Raw genomic sequence first — 23,504 nt, 5'->3', positions numbered from 1 at the left:
TGTGTTTATTTGTAGGCAGGGACATTACTGGATATTCTTGTGTAATTGCTACAGAAGAATATTTATTGTATTATTTTACATTTACAATTTTCTTTCCTGGGGACCCTGTGACACCCCATTGAAGAGACATAGGCTGGATCTCTTAAGATCTCACTGTTGGGTTTTTAAGGCCATGTTACTCCTAAATTTCTATCTTGTTCAAAGAGAAGATATAAAACAAAGTTTTAAGCTAATCGACCTTAGTGTTCTCCTTTTTTAAAAATAAGAATCGATGAAGAATCGAATCATTAAACAGAATTGAAAATGGAATCGTGAAAATCTTATCAATACCCATCCCTATTTGTAGGAGTTGCAGAAATGCATTTTAAGCACACCTGAGGATTTTGAGGTGGAAAGCTGAAGGAAAACTTCAGAATATCAGTCTTTCCTATTAGGAAACGATGAGTTGTTCACATCAAGCAGAAGCCTGTTCTGAATGAGTTTTGTTCACCATTGCTGGTGAGGATCTGTACATGCATGATGCATTGAAAAGCTCAGCTCTTTGAGTTTGAATGTAAAAAGACTATAAGCAGCTTTAATAAATTCAACTCAGAAATGTTTCCTTTTCACTCTTTAATGTTTGTCTTTTGTATAGAAAACATCATTAATGGAATTACATCTAGAAAGACAGTCAAGCCCACTATGACCTCTAACCCCTCACCCCCAGTGGAAAGGGGTAAGAGCCTTCTGGGGTCATCAGGTGTCAGTCAGTTACCACAGCGACAGGAAGGCAGCATGGTGCTTTAGTTGATCTTTGGGTGGCGGAAGTCTTTGCCAGCGAACTTGGCCTTGTCTCCAAGCTCCTCCTCAATCCTGCAAGTCAGAGGTCATGATTAGCTGTGCTTTGTTTTTCTTAAACGTCTACTAGCCTGAGAATGACAAAAACTCATGAAGTTCTTACCTCATCAGCTGGTTGTATTTGGCCAGACGTTCTGACCTGCAGGGGGCACCGGTTTTAATCTGAAAGAAACAGAATGAGGTTAGCACTGAAGTTGTGGTTTGTTCCCTGTAGTGACCCAGTTTCCTTCCCAGCAGATTTAATCAGAAATAGGACCAGACAGTTCAATAGTGGTTGCACTGCTTTTATGTAACCACTTATTTAAAAAGGCACAAGTCACATTTATTCTTCTGCCTGCAACTGACCAGTGATTTTCCCACAGAACTCAAAACTTTGGGTCTTATAAGTACTGATGCACTTTAATTTTCATTTTGAGTCAGACCTCTGTAGCTAATCAGTGTTCATATCAGTCCTTGATTATCAAGGCATTTTGCACAACCAGCAGTTAAGATTCAAGTGATTTTCTTACAATTTTGCTTCAAAATGATCTTAAATCTTTCATTTAAGCTCAAATACATGAAGCAGTAGATTGACCAGCCATGTGTGAGCAGTCTGGCTTTTTCAAATGACTTTACAGGGAATAGTTTATAATCTCAGCCTTTTTGTTTTTAAAGAACAAAAACTTCAATTATTCTTTGTGAACAGATTAATCTCACTGAGACTGTCTGATGAAGTTTAAATACCTGTCCAGTGCAAAGTCCAACCACCAGGTCAGCGATGAAGGTGTCTTCAGTCTCTCCGGAGCGATGGCTAACCATCACACCCCAGCCGCTGCTCTGAGCCAGCTTACATCTGACAGGCAGATGCATTTAATTAACTTTCAGCAGAAAATGTTAATGTGGACTAAAACAACTCCGATTGGTGTCTTACGCCTGGATGGACTCAGTGACCGAGCCAATCTGGTTGACTTTAAGCAGCAGACAGTTGCAGGCCTTCTTGTCCACTGCCTGCTGGATCCTCTTTGGGTTGGTGACAGTCAAGTCGTCACCTACGATCTGATTAGAGCAGAAAAACCGATGTGTTACTTTAGTAACACTATATTCCCGTTACTGAAGGTTTTCCTTGCTGGTTCTTCCTGGAAGAACGCGCTTGTATACTTGAGATTCCAGAAGGCTAACAAACATCTAGTGATGCCAATCATTGTGGCAAAGAGAAAAAAAAAAAAAAAAAAAAAGAAACCGAATGACAGTCAAGTTGTGTCACATGTCTGCATGCCTGTCTGTGCACCTCACCTGGATGTCTACAGAAGAAGTGAATTTAGCCCACTGCTCCCAGTCATCCTGGTCAAATGGGTCCTCAATGGACTGGACTGGAGAAAGAGAGACACTGAGGAGAAAGTTTCCACAATAGAAATGCCACAGACACCCAATGATGCTACGGTGCTTAACAGTTACATGAATTCAATTGGAAATGTGCACACTGCACAAATCTTTGTGGTTCTCCAAATTAATTTTATCAGTTGAGCATCACACATTTTTTAAATGGAAAAAAAGAAATTTAGAACCCCTCTAGAGAGATTTTTAAGAGCATTTTTCCTGCAATGAACAAGGCAGTCTGACCACTTCCTGAACCCAAAAGGCTTATTTCACTTCCTCAAGTGCTCAAGTGAGCTAAACCAACTAAACATTTTTAATACTTCTGATCCACGTATTCAAGAAGGAATTTGAGTTTCATACTTGGCAGCCTTGTTTGAAATTTAAATGGTAAATGGCATGTATTTATATAGCGCTTTACTAGTCCTAGTCCCATATTCCCTTCCAAAGACACTCAGTTAAACCACAGACTCAAAGCAAAGTGTAGCTACAGAATTTGTTTTGTTTCCTAGGTTTTTGAAAGACATTTAAGACCATAAATCAAAGTCAAATCTCAAGATCAATTTGACACATCAGTGCAACATTGGTTTAGTTTAGTGGTTCAGCATTTCTCAAAGGTCATGGCTAAACACATTTTAATACATCTAGTCTACATTCAGGATGCAAACAGAGCATCATTGTTTATGTTCTGAAGGCATTCAGTGGTCATAGCAGCAGTTCTAGTCAATCTTACCAGGGTAGTTCTTGATAAAGCTGCGGTAGAGGTCACCCAGCTTTTCACCAGAAATGTGTCTAGAGGGGTCATCGGGGGACTTGAAGTCCAGGTCGTACTTTCCACTGCGGAAGAACTCTGAGGCGGCCACGTCCATGCCAATGATGATTTTGTCGGGGTAACCGGCCTTCTCGATGGCACTCTTCAACAGCTCCAGAGCTGTGAACAAAAAACTCATTATAACTTAAATCTTGAGTTGTGTCAAATGTGTATTATTAGTTTTCTAGTAATCAGCTCATCCACTGGTTAATTTAACTGTCTGACTAACTGAAGCAGCAATACACACAAGTCTGCTTTAAATTCTATTGCATTAGCAGTCACATCAGTCCCAAGATAAACTACATAATGCAATGCCTCGTCACTGCGTGGTCACGTGCAGCTCTCACCCTCATTATTCTCCAGGATGTTTGGAGCGAAGCCTCCCTCATCTCCCACGTTGGTGGCATCTTTTCCATATTTAGCTTTGATGACATTCTTCAGGTTGTGGTAGACCTGAAAACAAAGTATATAAACAGTTTAGACATCGGTTTTACCGTTCATAGCAGAAACATTGCAAGAGGGCAGGGTTTAAGTAAACCTCAGCTCCAATCCTCATGGCCTCGTGGAAGTTGGAGGCTCCAACTGGCAGGATCATGAACTCCTGCATGGCCAGTTTGTTTCCAGCATGGCTACCACCATTAATCACATTAAAGGCCTGCAGAAAGAAAAAGATTCTAAAAATACCATCCATATGCAGACTAACCAAACATAAGTTACAAAAGACCTCTGGAGCTTAAATGAAACCACTGAATTGAAAATAAAAATCTGGTGCACGATAAAAATTGTCCAGAGGCTCACTAGAAATTTCCCCATAGGCTTGCATGTTAATGCAAACTAAATAAAAAAAATAAAATAAAAATATAAAATAAGTTGAGTCAAGAAGTTTGGGTCTTTAAAGCCAGTTTTCCCACTTTGCTTAAGCCCCTCCCACTCACAGGCACAGGAAGGATGACATCTTTGTGTCCAGCAAGGTCAGCAATGTGGCGGTAGAGGGGAACTCCTTTCTCTGCTGCTCCAGCTTTACAGACAGCCAGCGACACACCCAGGATGGCATTGGCACCAAACTTGGCTGCAAACAAAGCATCAGACATGCATCCTTGCTTCAAAACAATCTGCATACAGTTGCACAGTAGGGCCAAACTACCAGGTAAAGAGGGTCAAGAAATCCTCCAAGTTGTTTGAACTCATCTGAGTTTCCCCAAAAGTTTAGTATAAATATAACATTTGAATACATTCAGCATATAAATGAAACCTGAAGAGTGTTAAACCATGACTCAAAGGATGTCAATTGACTTTCCTTTACACGATTTGAGGGTTTCTCAAATATAATTGCGGGTTAAAATATTCTTCTTGCTAGTGAAGAGCTGATTTTAACCTGCCACTAGAAAGGTTAAACAGATTGGAGTCCATGTAACAAACATGGACTCAAGTTGAAGTAATTAATACAGTCATTTATTAAAGTTCCATCCTTCAGTACACAAACTTGGCAGACACAACTTTAAGTGCAGTGGAATTAAAAAGTAATTTCCTCATGCCCAGTGAGTGAACGTGAAATGGTGATCCTCAGAGAGTCCATACCAGGTGTTCACCTGAGTCAGTTACAATGTCAGAGGATCAGAAATCCTAATGAAATATTAAGAAATCTGTTAGATGGCACATTTATTTCAGGCTATATAGACGAGTGCACCAGTATACCTGTATAAATGCCAAAGAATGCAGTGCTTCCAGCTTTGTTTTCATTCTGTTTCTACAATTCACTTCAGCAGTTCATTTCCTGTTAAATATTTTGTTTACCCAGTTCTTATAACCTAATATAGTTTGGACTGGTTTTAAAAGAATTTGCCATTTTACATCGCCACCCTTCCATGTTTTTACATAAAAGAAACAAATCTTAAATTAAACTACTTTTATGAGGCGAATTTCTAAGTCCTTACATTTGTTTTCAGTGCCATCCAACTCCAGCATGAACTTGTCGATCTTCTCCTGCTCGACAATGCTGAATTTCTGTAAAGATGGGATGAAGTACCATTAGCCTGCAGTGAATCCCTGCAGTAGTTAAACTGCATTAGCATCAAGCTAACATCAGCAATCCAACTTAACAGATACCTTCTCAATCAGCTTGGGGGCAATCTCCTTGTTGACATGCTCCACAGCCTTAACGGTACCTGCAGGGAAACACAGGTGTTAGCAGCTACGCTAAAAGTAGCATTAATGCCATCCCCAGCCCCACACACTTGACTCCTCCCACCTTTGCCCAAGTAGCGGCTCTTGTCTCCGTCACGAAGCTCCAGAGCCTCATGGACTCCAGTTGAAGCACCGCTGGGAACAGCAGCCCTGAACAGACCTGAGATAAAGTTTGACCGTCAGGTTACTGAACTCACTGCAAACAGGAAGTGCGTCATGGTCAAAGTGACAGCTGCTCACCTTTGGCTGTCCACAGGTCCACCTCCACTGTGGGGTTTCCCCTGGAGTCCAGAATCTCACGAGCGTGGATCTTGGTGATAGACATCCTGACTGAAGGGGGGAAGAGAACCAGGTGATTAGTTCAAATACAAAGAAAATCTTTCATAGAAGTGTCATCCGCACTGGGTCAAACATTTGTTTAATCTGAATTTTGACATGTGACTAAAAATAAATATATATATATATATATATATATATATATATATATATATATATATATATATATATATATATATATATATATATATAAATAAAAAAAGAATAAAAAAAAAGAAGAAGAGGCGGTCAGATTGAGTGAGAGACCTGCTGCAGAAATCCTGTTTAATGCCATGATGCCTCCATGATGACCTTTCTTATCAGACTCCACCCACACAACCAATCACAGCCCTGCTCTCCTGACTGACAGCTACAGGGCTCAACAGAAGAGCGGGACAGACCATTCTGCAAGCACGAGGGGGGGTATCATAGTCTGGCTGGGTTATTTATACCAACACCAGCCGTGTGGGAGCCTTTGACTTTTTCCCTGACCTTTCTGCAGAGGTCAGGACTTCCTCCCTGCTGTTCTTGAGTTACACAGACTCTTATTAATGCTTGTGACATTTGAAGAGGCATTTGTGACTGAGCTGATATTAGCCTCCACTGTGCATGACCCACTTCACCTCACAGCTGAAGGACTGGGCTTTATCTGGTTGCTAGCTCTCATACAGTAAGCTCTTCTGATTCTGTGCACCCTGAGAAACGCTGCTGTAGTAAAAGTGTTCTGGTCCAACTGTGTGAGCAGGTTCAGAGCGTCCGTCACATCTGCTGTGTGTTATGCAAGAGTGTGTGTCTGGGCAGATGCCATTTGAACAGCTGAGCTCTTACAGTACACTCCAAACCCCTGATGGCTTTTACAAACACTGTACACCTGCTTCGAGTTTAACTTGGCTGCAGATGAGTGTGGGTCAGCCAGCCTCTTTCAGATCTGCTTTCAGAATGAATAAAGTTACTATAACATCAGCAGTCTGACAAAGTCTGGTAAATACGAGGAACAGCAGCTCCAACCAAATTCTGAAGTCGCTAATACTTCAAAGTATTAGTGTTTTTCCTGTACACAGGTTTGGTACATCTGAGCACCTAGATGTTGTTTTGATCCTATGTCAAGTCCAAACAGATGAGTCACTGAAGTCTTTAAACTTTTAGGGGAAATCTGTTAAAACCCCGTTTTGTTATCATGAATCTACCGTTAAACGTCTCAGGCAGATGGAACGAGGCCTGTTCATGCTGGTGTGCTGAAAACTGAGCAAATTAAAGCTGACTGAGGACACTTAAACTACTCATTTCACACAGTCTTCTCACGTTTCTTTAAAAGGCATCACAATAACGCTGACCACTAAAAACTGTTTTTAGGTAGCTTTGTTCATCAAGACTTTCAGCCGTCAAACCCAAGACACTCACCTCTGCAGCTTTTGGCCTTAACAGCATACAAGAGGCTATAACTGACTCTCACAATGCAAAGCCAATCATATTATTAGAGTCCATCTTTGTAAGGATTTCTTATTCCTTTATGGATTCTCTCCTCACCAACCCCAGTTTAACCCCTGACAGGCTCACCTAGAGAGGTTCTGACCTGCTCAGAAGAAGAGTAGGCTTGGACAAACCCATTTAACAGTTTTGTAAGTGGAGTTTAATTCACCCAAGCATAAGTATGTTTATCGGTTTATGGTCAGAAATAAAATGAGGAGAAAGGCAACTTCATTGGGTTTTACTACATGCAGGCCCAGCAAGTGGCCGACATGCTTTCTGGTGTCAGCTGTGAATACATTCAAGTCTAGTGAGTAACAGAACAGCTCACACATGAGATCAAGCATGTGGCACCACGGGTCTGAGCTGCTTCTGCTCACTGTTGGTCAGCTGTGGAGAAGCATGAGTTTTAACATACAAACTGGTTCACCAGTCTAATATGTTTATCTCACAAACATCAGACCACTGAAGGACGATGGGAGGGGGCTTCACGTCGATAATCAGCACAATAGCTTTAAGTCCATGAGCGCTCACATTATAGTTATATTTACAGTGATGCATTCAGGGGGACAGACTAGTCCACGCATGGCTGCTTTGATACAGAAACACCATTTTGCAGGATTAGTGCCCCCCCCCAGCCAGCCCCCCTTAAACCACACCCCGGTCTCCCAGACCCCTGAGGGGAGGATACGCCTCATTTTAAGGTGCAGAGTGGCCATTTAGACACCCAGCAGGTCACGTTTAAACCACCTGTGATCATTAGCTTTGAGTGAAGTCTGCTGCTAGACCACGTGGGACGAATGAAAACATCTTTTATTGGCTGAATGAGCCTTAGCAGAGGGGCAGGTTTAGAGACACTTTGTTTCAGCCTGCTAAACAAACAAGAAATGAACCAATAACACAATAAAATGTCTCCAAGTGTAAAACTTATCACACAGAAAGACAAGTGTTACACTACAGATGAATCAAAGTCACTCAAGTAGAAAGTCAGAACAGACGTCTTTTCAAAATGTAACAAAACCCTTTCCTTTAAGGTGAAAAGTCAGATTCAGGAAGTGTTGCTTGGAGTTTATATGACCTGCTTAAATGTGTGCAGATCTGAGCTCAGGAGGACTTTTAAATGCTAAAGATTCACATTTAAAGCTCCCTGTGAGCACATGGAGGGTGTCCGTCCGTCCGCGGACTTTGAGCCTCTCACGTCTGTCTGTCACTCTGTGACCTTCAGTCCACTCAAAGTCAAACCTGTCAAACTTTGTTCCCCCTCCTGCCATAAACAGGAACAAAACGAGTCTCCAGAACAGGAACTTATTTAAGTTAGCACCTCAGGAGAACTTCTGCAAACTGAACTTTCAGAGTAAAAGTCTAAAACGCATGCCACCAAACCAGAAGCAGTCTGAGCCGGAAACAAACAGGAAGTTACTTAAAAAATCTCCAAGCAGAGCCCTCAGCTGTCTGCCGTCCCAGCTTACCTGTTCAGAGGCAGTGAGCAAGAAGAGGGGGTCGCCTGTCCGTCTGTCTGACTGTCCGACTGACGTGGAAAGTGTCCGTCTGTCCCCCAGCAGGGCTTTTATAGCCTCTCCCTGCAGCTGCAGCAGAAGGAGGAGGAGGAGGAAGGAGGGAGTGTGTGCATGTGACAGGACGGAGACAAACAGAAAAACCTCCCAGCTGTAGTTAATCATCAGATCCTCACTGCTGTTTGCCGTCTCCAAACATAATTATAAGAGCCTTAATGTGGGGCTGTGTAAGTTTCTATGAGGACTGCAGTCCTAGTGTAACATGCTCAGATATGTAAATACTTCCGGTCTCTTCCTGAACACACACATTTCTAGTGCTTCCCAAAGAGCCAAAAGGAAAATCACCAGCAGCGTAACACAATCCAGGAAGTCTTTAAACTCAGGTACAATGAATGTTTCTGTCCGTCAATTGCTCTGAAATAAGAGCTTAAAGACTGCAGGGGACATGGATGCACTGGACCAACAGTGTGATATAATCTTTATTTAACCCAAAAGTCATTAAGTGCCCGTGTTACTGCAGCCAAAACATTAGACACAGCCTGCAAAGGCAGGAGAGCTCAGGTAAATAACAAAATACATAATAATAATAATAATGAAAATGAAATGGAAAAGTCTGAAAATAATGTAAGAAATGTATAAAACCACCTCTTCAACAGTAATAATAAATAATAATCAGGACCGGCTGTGCTGCTTTAAAAGGAACTGCTCTTTGATTTTATATCTGCACAGACGATTTGAATCCAGGAAGTGCTGCGACTCGAACACTCGAGTGCTATCATCACTGTTTAATTTAATGCTTTCAAACACAAGAATCGTTAAACAAATGTGGCTCTGTGTGCATGATCTAATCTAAAACTTTAAAATCACTGTGGCGCTCACAGAACCCCAGAGCTCGGGCTCATCTGAGGGAAAACATCGCATGTTCATTTGTCAAATAAGCAGTTTGTTCAGGTTTAATATTTATTCAGAGGAAAACCTAAAGAAACCAAATCCCTGATGATGTAGTGTTTCAGTCCCATCTGTGATTAGAAAACGTGTCTCTTTGGTTGACAGCAGTAGAAACCTGCAGTCATTTCAGGTACACAAGCTCAGACTGGTGAGGTTTAACGACTGTATCTGCATATTTAAATTGCATTAAAGCTTAAAGTTTGCATTTTTACAGGCGTGGCCTCTTTGACTCACAGGTGCATGGCGACACGGGCAGCTGCAGCAGCTGACCACTGCACACAGGTACGAGTTCAGAAAGGTTTCAAAATGCAGCCCAACTGTTGAAATCCAGCAGACTGATTAAATAAAACGATTTCGTTCATCATTGGTGCGAACTGGTGTGACATGAACATCCACAGAGGACTTTCCTCTTAAACAAAAGCCACAAAGGAAACAAAAATTTACATTTCTACCATAATGCGGTGAAAAAAGGCACAAATGAGTTCAAAACATCACAAGAATGAAGGAAAAAAAGTATTTTTGTGGCGCCCAGTTTTACTCTCAGTGTGCTGAATGACTGTTATGCTGTGGGGTGAACAAGAGTGATGGTCCCTAACGCTCACAGAGAAGGTTAAAGTTCATCTAAAGGGGAAATGTGAGACCAGCTCAGCATTCACTGCAAAGGGCAGTAACCCCAGCACACACACACCTTACCCTTTACGCTCACCTTTAACTGTACTTCACACACACCGAGTGGATACACGGCGGCCTGTCCAGCGTCCCCGGTGCCTTTACTAAATATAACTGCACTTTACTGGAGTGGTGGGGGAGGGGCACACTCTGTATATGGCACATAGTGTAAGTTCTCCTGCAGCGCTGCATTTGATCGTACTGTCTGTGTCAGTAAAGTGGAAGTTTGTCACTTCTACTTCACCGTGACATGTAGTTCTGCAGCAGTACGAGTGGGCTGCAGTACTAGAGCAACAAAATCACATGTTGCACTAGAAGTTCACAATTTTATATTTCAATAACACTACTTTTAGTTTTACTACTCTTAGTAGTAATCATTTATGTCGTATTTTAACCACATACACAGATGTTTGTTTTTATGCACCTGTGGGGACCCGTGTTTACAAAGGTCTCCAACTAAAATGTGAACAGCAGAGTGTTTGTAAGAGTTTTTGGCTGGTGCCATGTTGATCTTTTTACCGTCAGGCGTGGCCATGTTTGGATGAGAGTTTGGAGTGCTAAGTTATGACCTTATGCCATCTTGCAGGGTTATAAAGTCGCGTCCATGGACTGAATGAGTGCACCACACAGGCACAGATATCTGAATTTCCCGTATTAAAAGTAGAGCTCAGCCTTTTTGGGCATCTTGCACAAACATGTTTACTTCAGTTCTACGTTTGGACGTTTTAACTTGGGAGATCATGGGGACTGAATTACTGTTGGAGGCCTGAGTGGACATTACAGGAACTGCAGTTTTTAGCATTTCAGCTCTTGTCTACAGGTCAGAGGTCAGCCGATCTGTCCCTATAAAGCACATTCATTACTAGTGTGTTACACACATAGGTCTGTTTGGTCTGTGTTTTCTAACATTTTATAAGCTAAGGTATATTTTCCCATTTCTTCAATTAGATGATATTCTCAGCTGCCTTAAAATAAAATTTTCTGTGAAAGAGTGCATCATACAAAGCTCTAAAGTCAGCCACACCTCTTCACTGAGGTAAGACTTTTATTCCCCTTCTGCTTAGTTTTCCTCTAAATTACTTTTAAGCTGTCTGTGCTGATATGTTTTAGGCTAACGAGGTTTCTGTGACAACTATAAGGATCTTTATGCATATGGGACCTAATTTAAAGGGTGAGTTCAAGAAGAAAAAGTCATTTGTGGGCGGCTATGCTTGGTATATTTTTACTATGTGACTTTTAAATCAAAATAAGAGCACATTTTTACATTATAGGGATATTTCAGAGAGTCCTCGTGCCTTTGAAAGACTAAAGAGCCATGATAAGCCTCTAGGTTAAGATGTGCCCACACATGTGTAGGATGACACGTGTCTGGGCTTGTACAGTTTTCATTGTGAGAGCCATTTTTAGCTTGACTCCAAAATAATGCGAATGTTTCTACATTATGAGAATTTTTTTCAGTCATTGTCACGTTCACACCCACAGTTAACCCAACACATGTGTTTTTGGACTGCGGGGTGAAGCTGTAGTTCCCCTAGAGAACCCAAACAAGCACAGGGAAAACAAACAAATTCAGTCTGGCCTGGTTTTGAGGTGGAGGGCATTTTTTAATCCTTTTTTATAAAGCCACAAAAGCCTTTTCTGCTTCATAGTACAGTGTGAAGGGAAGGGAGGCGGGAGGTGTGAGGGCTCATATCTGGTTTTGGAGTCAATTACTTTTGAACTTGACAAGCCAGTATGTTAATGTGTACAAAAAGCAATTTGGATGTGTGCACACATACCTGTGCACGAACCTGCGCAGGTTTTAAACCAGAATAATGAAGACATTCAGCATGTGATGACATTTATGTATGAAGAGGAAGTTTTGTATTTTATGGAAAAGTTGGCCTTTTCTCCTTCAGAGCACTCTTTGAACACAAACGTGGCTTTGAGGTTCAGGTTTAGATCAGGAGACTTGATAAGGCAGTGAGTCGATATGGGTCCCCACTTATGCAGAAAGACAAAAGTGTGTGTATTGTTTAACGCTATATAAGCTCTAACAAGGAGTTGTGCGTAATACTAATACTACAACTTGTTGTGGCATATTTAATCAAATATTAGGTGTGATGCGTGCATATGAGTGCACTAGACTGTCTTATTTTTTTAGCTGTGTGTCGCACAATAAATCAACCCCTGAAGAAGAGGTGTTTGTAGAAAACATTTGAAGCACACACACACACACACACACACACATAAAGACACCCTCACAATGTAAGTATAACCATGTTTGTTTTTATTTCATTCAGGTGTGCAATCAGTTTTCACAGAGCTCTGATTGGACGCTGGTCAATCGCCACTGTAGAAAAATAATGGTAACACTGAGTTCCTGCGTTAAACATGAGGTGTTCTCTCAGGTTAAAAGCTACCACACGGTAGACCAGAGAAAGCACTCTGATTCATCTCTTACAGCAGGAAACACACCTGAAGATTGAAAATGACTTAAAAAAAAAAAAAAAAAAAAAACGAAAGAAGCTCAGATATAGAAACACAGGGAGGCGGGAGGTGGCATCCATCTCATGAGATGAAGGTGGCTGTCTTGTCCTAATAACCAGCCTTCCTCAGGTAATCAGTGATTTTGAACACCTTGCTGGATATCTGACCACCAGAGGCGTCTTTCGTGCCCTTGGCTATGACTATCGCTGTAGAGACAGACAGGAAGCAGGAGCGTGTCAGAGATTTGGAATGAATTCAAAGGATAAAAATGTGCTGAGTCAATGGAAACATCTTACCTGTTTTTGCCTTTCCGACACATATGCTGAACGTGTTTCCTTCGGCATCTGCTGAGGTCTTCAGGTCCAGCGCAAAGACACCGTCAAAGTCCATCTGGTCTCGGATCAGCCGGCACCTTACTCCGCCGATGTAAGCGCCATTCTGAGCGAAGCTCGACCGGTCATTAGCACCCAGCTTCTTGATCTCGTCGACCTAAAAAAGGGAAACAGAGCGAGAGATAGAGATTAGTGGATCTATTCAACTGAGTCCTCCAAATTCCCAGCCAGCTTGAAGTACCCACCATGACCAGCATGGGCTCTTCTCCTTTTACAGCCTGAGTTTATTTAAATCTCACAATAAAAAAGCAGCCGCAGTGTGCGGAGGATCATAAACAAGCGTCGGAATAGGAAGCTAAAGTCATTGAAACATGATTTAATGTGGTGTGATCATTGTGAGCATGCAGAGTAGGAAGTGAAAGAGAGAAAAATGCCATTCTGGTTCACTGGTTTGTGTGTTTCCAGCTGGAATTGGAACAAATAATAACTTTGTTGCGCCGCCCGTTGATACTGGTTTTACTGGTTTGTCTGAGCTTTGTTAGTGGTCACACTGACACAGCTGACGCACTGGCCTAGTTCGGACACCATCCACTAATCATAGTGTTTTTACCAGCCATGAGGTCACAGAAATGTTTTAATTTCATGCATTTATCACAAATAAAGTCATTTTTTCATGATTATGCATCTGTGATAAAACCTGTATTCACATAATTTTCTTTTAACTTGAAAATTAAAAATGATCTAACCTGGTTTTAGGACTGCATCATATTTATAGCTTCAGGTATTGATTTATCTATTAATTAATCCCTTGTTTTATAAGTCAGTTACCTATTAACTGCATCATTAATACTGCTAACTAGATTATTTTAAATCAGAAAAATAAAACAGTATAATCAATAATTCTAATAAAAACAAAAGCGTTACTTTATGTTTTTTTAAATTAAAAATAAAAGATTATTATCATAGTATATAGTAATATACACTGTTATGGAACTGCATTGGATTTCTGGGGATTTCAGTCTGGTTTTATTATTGAAATGAAATTATTAATCAAATGTATTTGTTGAAAGTTGAGATGCGGTTGAAGAAGTTGAAGTGTTGACTTGCAGAAATAAAAAGTGATCGCTGCTGTCAAAGAAACTGTGACTGCACTTTGCTCTGAAGCAGCAGAGCTGAATCACATGAACTGTGATGACAGCTAGTTTCACATCTGTCATGTACGTGGACAGATTTGACGTTGTGAAGTGTTTCTTCTCAGAAGGAAAAGTCTTCACTGCACTTCATTTCTCAGAAAACATGTTTTGTGAGTGAGGCTCAGAGAGGAAGGAGGCTTCAAGTGCCTTCAAACTCACCAGGAAGTACATGCATTGTAGCTTTAAATGCAGTCTGTGTCAGATCTCCATTTACACATATGAACCTGACATGCTTAGATTCAGCATGACTTCCTCTTTCTGAGGCCTTCTTTAACTAACAAACCTGCACACATCCACACAGAACAGCGTCTGATTCGAAGCTGATCACCGCCAACTGTTTTTGATAGATTTAAAGTCAGACGTGCTCAGGGTTCAGCCTCACGTGTAACTGAATTCACACTTCCTGCTTTCTGTCAGCTTTTGCTCTGCTGCTCTGAGCTCACACGTGAGATTTAACCATCGCTCTGTTTTTGTGGAGACTTTTCTGAGAAGTGAAGGGAGCTGCAGGAGGATCGAGGAGGAAAGAATGTGAGGACGAGTCAAGACATGAACACACACACACCAAAATGCACACGCTGCTGCCTGCACAGGCAAAACCACTTCCCAAAAAACATCAACCAATCAGAGAGGAGACTACTAGTGAGTGTAACAAACCCACGCAAATGCACACAGAGTGTTTTTAAAAACAGGAACGAACTTCTTTAATTGTATAATTTAAAGTTTACAAACTGTAAAAAAGACAAATCCTGCAAGCGTGTGTGTCCATGTGTGTGTGTTTGAGACATTGTGCAGCACTCCACTCCTTACCTCAGTGTGTGTGTGTGTGTGTGTGTGTGTGTGTGTGTGTGTGTCTCAGAAACAAGAAGTGATCGTCTCGTCTTCCTGTATTCGCTGTTTTTCGACATTGTCTCCTTATAAGGTAGTTAAAGCAAACGCACAGCACAAACACCCGGAAACTACCGGAAACTCACAACCGTTACGCAGCCTGCTCTGAGACATTAGCATTCATCTTCCATTTCCATTTTCCAAAATGTGTAGAAAAACGAGCACCTCAGGTGAAACGGTTTTTGTCACACTGAAAGATTATTTTATGGAAATTAAATAAAACCTTGAATGACACTCGTTTTATTTCCAGTTATAATTAACACCATTTCCAGAAAACTACATGTACTGTAGCATGTTTGTGCTTTCTGGCAAAAGTTAAAACGAGGAAGTTTAAACACATCTCCTGAACTCCTAAAAAGTTGTTTCTACACCTGAATTTGGATCAAAACTAAAAAAAAAAACAAACATAAAAAATCCCATTTCTCTTTGTACTTTTAAAAATTAAAAGCTAAGGGAAGCAGCCAATGAGCTGAGAATTGTCATCTTGTTGCTCAGTGAGTTTCCCCTTTGAAGCCAAGCTTTAAATTTCTGACTTTTTTTTTTTTTTTAAACCTGTATGGCACACGTGTTTTCCTGCAGCACCTGAACACAGCACTGAGAGCGGGAAGTGAGCTAGACAGGCAACAAACTGAACACACCCAAAGCTCAAGAAGAAGACACGGACATGCAAAATAAGAAGCTATTTCCAAGAAATTTTCTCATAGCAACAGAAAATGAGCCAAAGGAGTGGCAGTTTGTGCAGGTTGATGTCACCAGTCTGAGCAAGTTTTTGAGTGTGAGGTTGTTTGAAAACTCTTGGCAGAAGCTTTAAAGGAGGAAGTGGACATTTTTTTTTACATATATTTAGCAGTTTGTAGAGGCAGGAAGAGGAACAGTGTGTGTGTTTGTGTGTGTGTACCGTGACTTGGATGCCGGGTGAGCTGGCCCAAACGCTCTCCTGCCCAGATGTGATTCCACAAATGGCTGCCTCTGACACCGGGCACGTCCCGCTGTTGTCGGGCGTCTTCAAATTATCAATATAACCTTGCCACGACATCCTGATCAATAACACACACACTGATCAATAACCTGGATTCACAAGCACCAAATCAATATTACGTTTTGCTATGTGTAAAAAAGAGAGAGAGAGAAAGAGGTGGGACAGCTCGCTAGCTTACCTGTGCAGGTAGAGTCTTGGGTGTGAGGAAGAGGGGAGAGAGCAGTCGAATGCAGAAAGAAGGAAGAAGAGTTGTCTTTTATACACCCAACCACTCCCAGCCTGCTGGCAGCTTCCTCTCTCACTGTCACTGTTGAGTGAGAGAGTCGCCCGACCCCTCCCCCTCTCTGTCACTCTCTCTCACTCACCTGGGAAGTAAAAAAAAAAACACAAGGAAGTGATTTGATCAGCACACAAACATCCACTCATTTAAACCTTTAAAACATCAGTCCTGTAACCCGCTGAGCTGTAATCGGTCAGTCGGCCTCTCTGTGGAGAGACCTGCATTATTAAATTGAACCGTTAACCAAGCATTAACCTCCAGTGCTGAAAAAGGCACGTGCAGTTCCTCTAACATCCACTTGAAGCAGTGAGTCAGTCAGCATAGACTCACGTTATACTGTCCAACTTTACAGCAGATATAAACCCATTTACAGCCTGATTTGATGTAGTTTTCTGACAGGTTGTGGAGTTCCACACGGCTCTATTATCGGTCCTCTGCTTTTTATTCAACTTTGTATTATAGTCTTGTTTTTAAAAGCACATATTAGGGAGGTTAATATTTAACATATTGAAATTTTATTAATACTTAAAGTTACATTAGGGTGTTGCCTCTTTGACGGACAGGTAGGTATAGATGCTAGATTGTAACTCCATCTCAGCTAACTGGACCTCTGGACTGTGTATATGCCGTTGGAGCCGTTTTAACATTTTTTATGCAATTATCAAAACAATAATATGGCTGCTGTGTCAATAATTGTACTGAGAGTCCATGAAGCTCCAGTTTTGGTAACATAAACGCTACTGAGCACTAATTAACAGCTGTCATCGCGTGACATGATTGTGTGTGTGCTCCTATACAGTCTGTGGATGTAGCTTTTTAACCAAGCTTGTTAGCATTAGCTAATAGCTGAGTGCACCACTCACCTCTTTTCTAAATTTGGTCACTTCTGGCTCAAAAAATCCCCAACCACCTACAATATAGCAGCAGTTTTGATCAGTGGGATTGAACATAGTGAATTGCGCGTTAACTTGAAATGAGAATTTGACAGTGACTGTTGTGCTACTTGCTGTAATTTGTGAACTTTTAGTTCTTGTTGAGGCTCTGATCAGACATAATATTAAATAATTATAAGAGTGAACAAATCTCAAAATACACGCCATAAACATGCTTGTTTCAGCTGTAAGATTGGACATCTTAAAATGGGAGTCTGTGTGGTCGATATCTCGAGTGGACATCTGAGGCACTGCAGGATTTTCTGCAAACCTCAGGACTGGCACTGGGGTTAATGGTTAGATTGCACTGTTAGTAACTAACCTAGTTATCCTTAATCTCTTAGTGAGTGAGTGCAGCGGAAGGTTTTTGAGGTGTGAGCAGCTCAGTTAAAACCGTCAGCGAGCAAGAAGCTGCTGAGAAACTTGTCGTCCCACACAAACCACTTCCTCCTGACGCGTTTCACTTCACATCCACGACGACTCCCATGGCTGAGATGTAGCTCACATTCAGAGACATTAAAACATGCGACCGTTGTATTAAAGTAAACCTATATTGATCCCCAACTGTTAACCTTAGACATCAGCAGGCTCACCCACAGTTGCAGTGCATTGTGGGAGCTGCAGTTCAGCAGAGGTGAGTACCTAGAAGGCAGATTCAGTGAAAGCCATGGCGTCTTTATCTGCTCCCACATGCTGCATACCTCAGGTTAACACACACACATACCTGAGCTAGTTCAGGCCTGTGTGTGTCAGCGGCGTGTTTAAACACGGCGGTCATGCTATCACTATCTAGTACTCCCACCCAGTCACAGTGTGTACTTTTACTACAAACCAACATAAATAAAGTGGTTTTCATGAAATCAGTAACACGAACTGGAGGAGTAACTTCAGGGTTTTGCATCTCTTGGAGGACCGGCTCCTCAGCAGCATGCAAAGTAAGGGAAACAAGTCTAACGGGTACAAGGTCTCTTCCTCAGACCTCTGACTCCAGGCAAAAAGGTTTGTGAAGAATGAAAAACATGCTGAAGCATCAGTCAGGTCGAAAGGGAAAAGAAATGTGAGGTGAATTGGGAGGGACAGGTTGATACAGGCCTGCATGTAGAATATGCATACCCTGAGGAAATGCTCTTTCTGCCTTTCTGTGGCAGGAAACAGGAACCAAACCTCATTGACATTTTGTTCGATTTTACCTTAGACTGCAGTTTGACAAGACTCTGATCTTTCTTGTTCCCACTCATGTTCTACTAAACTTCATGTCATGATGCTGCCTATGCAGTATCATATGCATCACACCTTGATGCAACTCAACGTGAATGAGTCACGCTGACATGAAGATGAAATGCTCACAGATCACAGAGGAGGGAAGGCTGAAGGATCCGCACTGTCAGACAGTTTATTTAAAAATCTGTAAAAAAACACGTTTGGACACTACAGAGTGACAGAAAGCTGTGCACTATGCTGTGGTTGTTAGCAGAGCTTAAAGTGAGATATGGCGGGTGTGGCAACCCCTAGATAGCCTGCAGCGTGGTGAAAATGATCACTTCACACAGTAATTTGCACTGTGAGCTCCCGTAGATTCCTCTTTGTGTGCAGACTGTGGTCAGCTGACTTGCTGCTGCTGAGGTTTCCTGTCCTTTGTGGACAGTTTTTAACCAGCTGAATTAAATAAGTTAAAAATAGATGTTATATGAGCTTCAACAGCCGATTTCCAGCACTGTATGAAGGTGGTATACAAATCAGAATTCAGTGAGCCACTCTAATCAGCATCGTCATCTTAAATTTAGACTGATGTCTGCCACTTGATGTAACCTTCAAGTAACCTTGACCATGAACACCACAGTCTGCGAACGTCACCACAACACTGCAAACTAATCAGTTCACTCTGCAGTAAACGCCAAACTGTCTCTGTGTTCACGCAACATTTCACATGACAGGTAAGAACACAAACTACAAAACATCGTGTCTGATATCTGATTTAACTCCTTTTAAAGTGTTGTTTTATGGTAGTGACCACCAAGTCTTCAGCTAAAGCTAACCGCATGCTATTTGGAGACTAAACTTGACAAGTCGGTAGTTTTAAATATGCAAGACAACGTGCAAAACATATTCTGCATTGCAGGCCTCCAAAGATAAGGATCAGAGACTGTTATTTCTGAGAGGCTGATACAGCTGTGGGACCATAGGTCACCATGTGCTGGTGGCAGGGCGCCGTTATGTGTCACTGATTTGCGTTGACAACCAAGAGTCATCCACACTAAGTGAACAGAAAACTGGATTCTTGAGTAGTTTTCAGCTCTCCTGTGGAATGAGGACTTTCCATCAGTTATATTGGGAGCAGGAATCTGGCGTGATGCTCATCTAGAGAATCATGAGCTGATTAAATCAAATTGAAACTCATTCTTTAGGCTGTGTGCCGCGCTCTGACGCAAGAGAGAAGCACGCTGAAGTGAGAAAGCTTTCAGTAGAGACGAGTCTTCGCTCGGATTGATCAGCCCTGATCAATCAGTCAAATCAAAGAGACGCCGGAGGCCTCCAGTCTGCAGCTCAGGCACCATTTATGGAGGTTAAAGCAGAACGTGCAACACACACACACACACACACACACACACACACACACACACTTCCTCAGTAACTGAACTCTTGCTTTCTGACTCAAGTTGAAAGAAGTCGAAGCGAGTGAGAGAAGAGGAAGTGGTGTTCTCCTCAGTCTCACACACACTTTACTGCACTTTAAGTACTATCAAGTGTGTGTGTGTCCTTATATGGAGAAGCACAGTGAAGTGAAGTGTGTGTCTGTGTGCTTGTGTGTGCACATGTGTGATGGCACGCTCACACGTTTAGAGCATGTAAATTGACTTTTTATAGACGACACTTGTTGAGTTTAATGGGAAACAGAAAATTTAAACTGTGCTCAGTGTCTTCTTTAGGCCACACCCACTTCCTACCACTAGCTCGTTCTTCCTGTGACACACAAACACACATGCACATCTCCACCCTTCCACCTGTGCAGAGTTGAACAGATGCTCTCACTTCATTTAGAGGAGGAGGAGGAGGAGGAGGAGGGGCATTGCACTAAGGAAGATGCTTCAAATTTGGTGTTTTTTTAGTCTCTTTGTAGTTGCTCGCTGCTTTTTTACTAAACTGTGACTTTCTAACAGGAAGTAAAGACGCGTTCATGCAGGGACTCAGAGCGATAGGCATTGATGCAGACTTTGTACAAGCAGTGAGTGCTTTGTGGTAAAAACAATAAAACACCCCTGAGTTTAAATGTGTGTGAGGATTGAGAGCAACAGAGATGATGGCGGAGGTTTAACTCTCATTCTGAAGCAAAGCTGCAGTTTTAAGGCCTCTGCAAGCATTGGAATGAATTCAGGATCTCTTTCAAAATATCTGCCCGTAGGTGTTGTTTCTAGAAGGACTTGGATTCAGGGTGAAGACGCCGCCTGCCTGAACACGACTGCACCCCCCTCACACGCCCGTGATGATCCAACACAACAGCACATCAGTGTTGAAACGGCCGCTTGTTTTGTAATTTTGTGTCTTAATTGCAGAAGCCATTTCACACCATCCTATCACTGCACAGAAGTCTTGAACCATCCCTTGAAAATTAAAAATGGGTGCAGTCATTTATTGAAACACCAGCAAACAAGCACGAAATATGGAATATGGGGCAGAAACAGAGTTTTTACAGTTCTCACCAGCCTTCTGAGCAGTTCACATAATTTATTTTAAAACTTTCAATTCTAAGTTATAATAGTGTTCAATTTGAAACCTATTCTAAACATATCTGTCCGTCTTCTATAGCTTGTAGTCAGATTCATTTAATCTCCTTAGCTATTGCAACATGTTTATTAACACATTAAATCACATTTCCTATTAATTAGAAAAGGTGTTATTACAACATGTTCCCTTTTTGGGGGGTTTTAATTTGACGTGTCGTAGCCACAGTACTGAGGGCTTCCCTTTTCTTTTTATTAATAAACATTTGGTCTGAGTCACAGCAGCCTTTCAGCCTGAACTCTCTGAGGAGCTTCCTGTAATGTCTTTAAGTATCTTCAGGAATAGTTCTCTGGGTTTTTGAAGATTATTTAAAGCTCTTTTTTGGATGTTTCTTCCTTTTGTTACATTCTGTCAAGCTACGCTGACGTCCAGGCTCTGATAGTGTTCACCGCACTGGCCTTGTGTTTGGCATCATTGTCTGAAAATAAAGCTGCTGCCAATCAGATGCTTTCCAGATGGTATTACAAGATGGATTAAAACATGATGGTACTTTTCTGTTGAACATACCTGTTCCAATCATTTTAACTCCACTTCTTTCCCCTCCTTACTCTTTTACTGCCTTCCTGGATTTTTTTCTTAAGGTCATGACTTTCAGATATTGTTTATCTGCTGGAGATTTTCAGGCCCCACATTTCTTCTTTATCCTCCACTGGGCCAGTTTTAAATTTTTTTTTAGATTCAGCTAAAGAAATTGTACTGAGGGCTGTTTTTGTGACAGGCTGCTGGTAACAAATGACCCAAAGATACAGTTTAAAACTGGTTCTTTGCTAAGTTGCCTTTAGGCACAACGCTGGTTCATTCACTGTGTTGGGAGCCTTGGTTACAGTTGAATGATTCGCAAGTCAGAATTAAACATTCCTATGAAAATGTTTAGGTACAAGGACTGGACTGAAAATTAGTGAAAAAGCAGCCAGTGTCCAAATAAGTCATTGACTCCTAGAAAGCTTCAGAATTTCTGCTTAAAACCACTTTAAATATCAGAAGAAAGTTAAATCATTGGAGGCAAAATGTAGAGAAATACCAGGTGACTCAAGACTTTTGCACAGTAATGTCTGACAGTGATTTTTCTGGAAAGAGCTGTATGTGAGGAAATGTTGTAGATCTACACCTGTGTGTGGATTGTGATCACTGAAGCGTAGCTGGGCCCAGCACGCAGTGAACACACCAAACAGACTGAAGGTCAAAAGAGCTTGAGCACAGATCACCCAACAAAGATGGAGGAGAAGTGCAGAGTGATCCTTAAGGTTTGAGCTTAGTGAAAGGGTCATGCTGAGCAGGCATGATGGAGGGTTGAGCTCATGTGACACTGAATTGAGGGCTAACAGGTCATCATAGAAAGACAAAGGTTTTTAAACATGACAGAAACATTTAATCTTTATTAGGACCTTCTATAGGTTTAGGTGATCAGTGTGGTGTTGTCTAACAGAGATGTCATGAAAATTAAAACACTTGACCGATTTTTATCCTGATCCTCTGTCCAACCTCGTTTAGATGACTATCACAGCAGGTGTAAAACACCTTTTCTGAAGCTTTTAATCTGAAACTTTTCTTAGAGCCATTAAACCCTATTTCCCCTTTCATGGCGTCTTAGAAACTTCTTAGGGACCTACGACTTATTTCTTATTTCCAATGTGTTTTTCTGGGGATTTTAATTGTTTTAAAACTGTTGATTTTCTAATGAACCCTTTTCCAGCACATTTTACTTTGCTTTAAATGCCAAGCTTTTAATTTGAAAGTTGACTTAGCGCTATAACATCATCTTTTCTTCTTCTGTGGTTTTAAATTGTTGTTTTTTTTATTTTGTATATTACATCATATTTATTAACATATTAAATCAAGTTTCCCTTTAATATGAAACATTTCTGGTGTCACTGTCACATGTTCCCTTTTCTGGAGCTTTTAATGTGACATGTTGCAGCTCTGGTACTCTGTGCTTCTGTTTTCTTTTAATATTAAACCTTTGGCTCGAGCCACTGCAGCTTTTCCAGACCACATTAAATAATCACACTGCAGACTCTGACATATTTGGGTTTAATGTCAGGGGATGTTTGTGGATGAAAGTTATGATAGATGAAAGTTTTGGTAGGACACATGATGTGGACAGTCTGGCAATCACAGAATATTCTAGTCTAAAACTCCAGACAGCTCTAGAGAAAGTTTCAGATTAAAAGCCCTGGAGTGTTTTACATGTTATTCTGTTGGATTAAATCTGACAGAGCTGATTTATAAACACTTCACTGCCAGGTATCAGGTGACCTGCAGAGACTGATTCTACAAACAATCCACATCTCAGAAACAGAGAAAACCAAACTGCACCACAGTGATCAGACGAAACCTTCCTGACATGAACACAGCTCCTCAGTAAAAACCATGAACCAGCAGAGAGACTACACCCAGCACCATACACCACCTCTCTGACACAGTACACCCTCGGGCAGGTGGTGTCCCCATAAACAGTCTGAGAAGCTCTGATTATTTACTATGTTCAAACAAACTGAGTGTCCACAAACGTCTGAGCTCACAGTGAGAGCTGCTGGCACAGTTTGGAGGTGTTCT

At 41.5% G+C, this 23,504-nt stretch overlaps 2 protein-coding genes across 2 annotated transcripts; both read right to left on the bottom strand.

Annotated features, from left to right (window-relative positions):
• Positions 1 to 597: 597 nt before the first annotated feature.
• On the bottom strand, positions 598 to 8,584 carry eno3 (enolase 3, (beta, muscle)). Its single transcript, XM_085153756.1, has 14 exons — positions 8,437 to 8,584; positions 5,426 to 5,515; positions 5,250 to 5,345; positions 5,108 to 5,166; positions 4,936 to 5,005; positions 3,937 to 4,070; positions 3,540 to 3,656; positions 3,349 to 3,454; positions 2,924 to 3,121; positions 2,110 to 2,186; positions 1,748 to 1,872; positions 1,561 to 1,669; positions 941 to 999; positions 598 to 852 (listed from the first exon to the last, which is right to left on the bottom strand). Exons 2-14 carry the CDS (start codon positions 5,508 to 5,510, stop codon positions 783 to 785), a joined length of 1,305 nt encoding a protein of 434 aa, XP_085009882.1. The 5' UTR covers positions 5,511 to 5,515; positions 8,437 to 8,584; the 3' UTR covers positions 598 to 782.
• Positions 8,585 to 12,346: 3,762 nt separating this feature from the next.
• On the bottom strand, positions 12,347 to 16,279 carry LOC146521133 (profilin-1-like). Its single transcript, XM_085153758.1, has 4 exons — positions 16,135 to 16,279; positions 15,876 to 16,014; positions 12,864 to 13,056; positions 12,347 to 12,773 (listed from the first exon to the last, which is right to left on the bottom strand). The coding sequence occupies exons 2-4, from the start codon at positions 16,011 to 16,013 to the stop codon at positions 12,676 to 12,678; spliced, it is 429 nt and encodes a 142-aa protein (XP_085009884.1). The 5' UTR covers position 16,014; positions 16,135 to 16,279; the 3' UTR covers positions 12,347 to 12,675.
• Between the last annotated feature and the right edge of the window lie 7,225 nt (positions 16,280 to 23,504).

The sequence above is a fragment of the Neolamprologus multifasciatus genome, chromosome 3 (genome assembly GCF_963576455.1).
Source record: "Neolamprologus multifasciatus chromosome 3, fNeoMul1.2, whole genome shotgun sequence".
NCBI lineage: Eukaryota > Metazoa > Chordata > Actinopteri > Cichliformes > Cichlidae > Neolamprologus > Neolamprologus multifasciatus.
Note: the sequence above shows the minus strand (reverse complement) of the source record. Positions and strands in the feature narration are given on the sequence as shown.

Bases quoted from the DNA above. Each gene is read 5' to 3' on its own strand.
- LOC146521133 (XM_085153758.1), bottom strand. From the start codon at position 16,013: ATGTCGTGGCAAGGTTATATTGATAATTTGAAGACGCCCGACAACAGC. The intron at 13,057-15,875 runs GTACACACACAC...TCCCTTTTTTAG, and splicing joins CACCCGGCATCCAAGTCACG to GTCGACGAGATCAAGAAGCT. The intron at 12,774-12,863 runs GTAAGATGTTTC...CTGTCTCTACAG, and splicing joins TGTCGGAAAGGCAAAAACAG to CGATAGTCATAGCCAAGGGC.
- eno3 (XM_085153756.1), bottom strand. From the start codon at position 5,510: ATGTCTATCACCAAGATCCACGCTCGTGAGATTCTGGACTCCAGGGGA. The intron at 3,657-3,936 runs GTGAGTGGGAGG...TTCTTTCTGCAG, and splicing joins ATGTCATCCTTCCTGTGCCT to GCCTTTAATGTGATTAATGG. The intron at 3,122-3,348 runs GTGAGAGCTGCA...TTTTGTTCACAG, and splicing joins CATCCTGGAGAATAATGAGG to CTCTGGAGCTGTTGAAGAGT.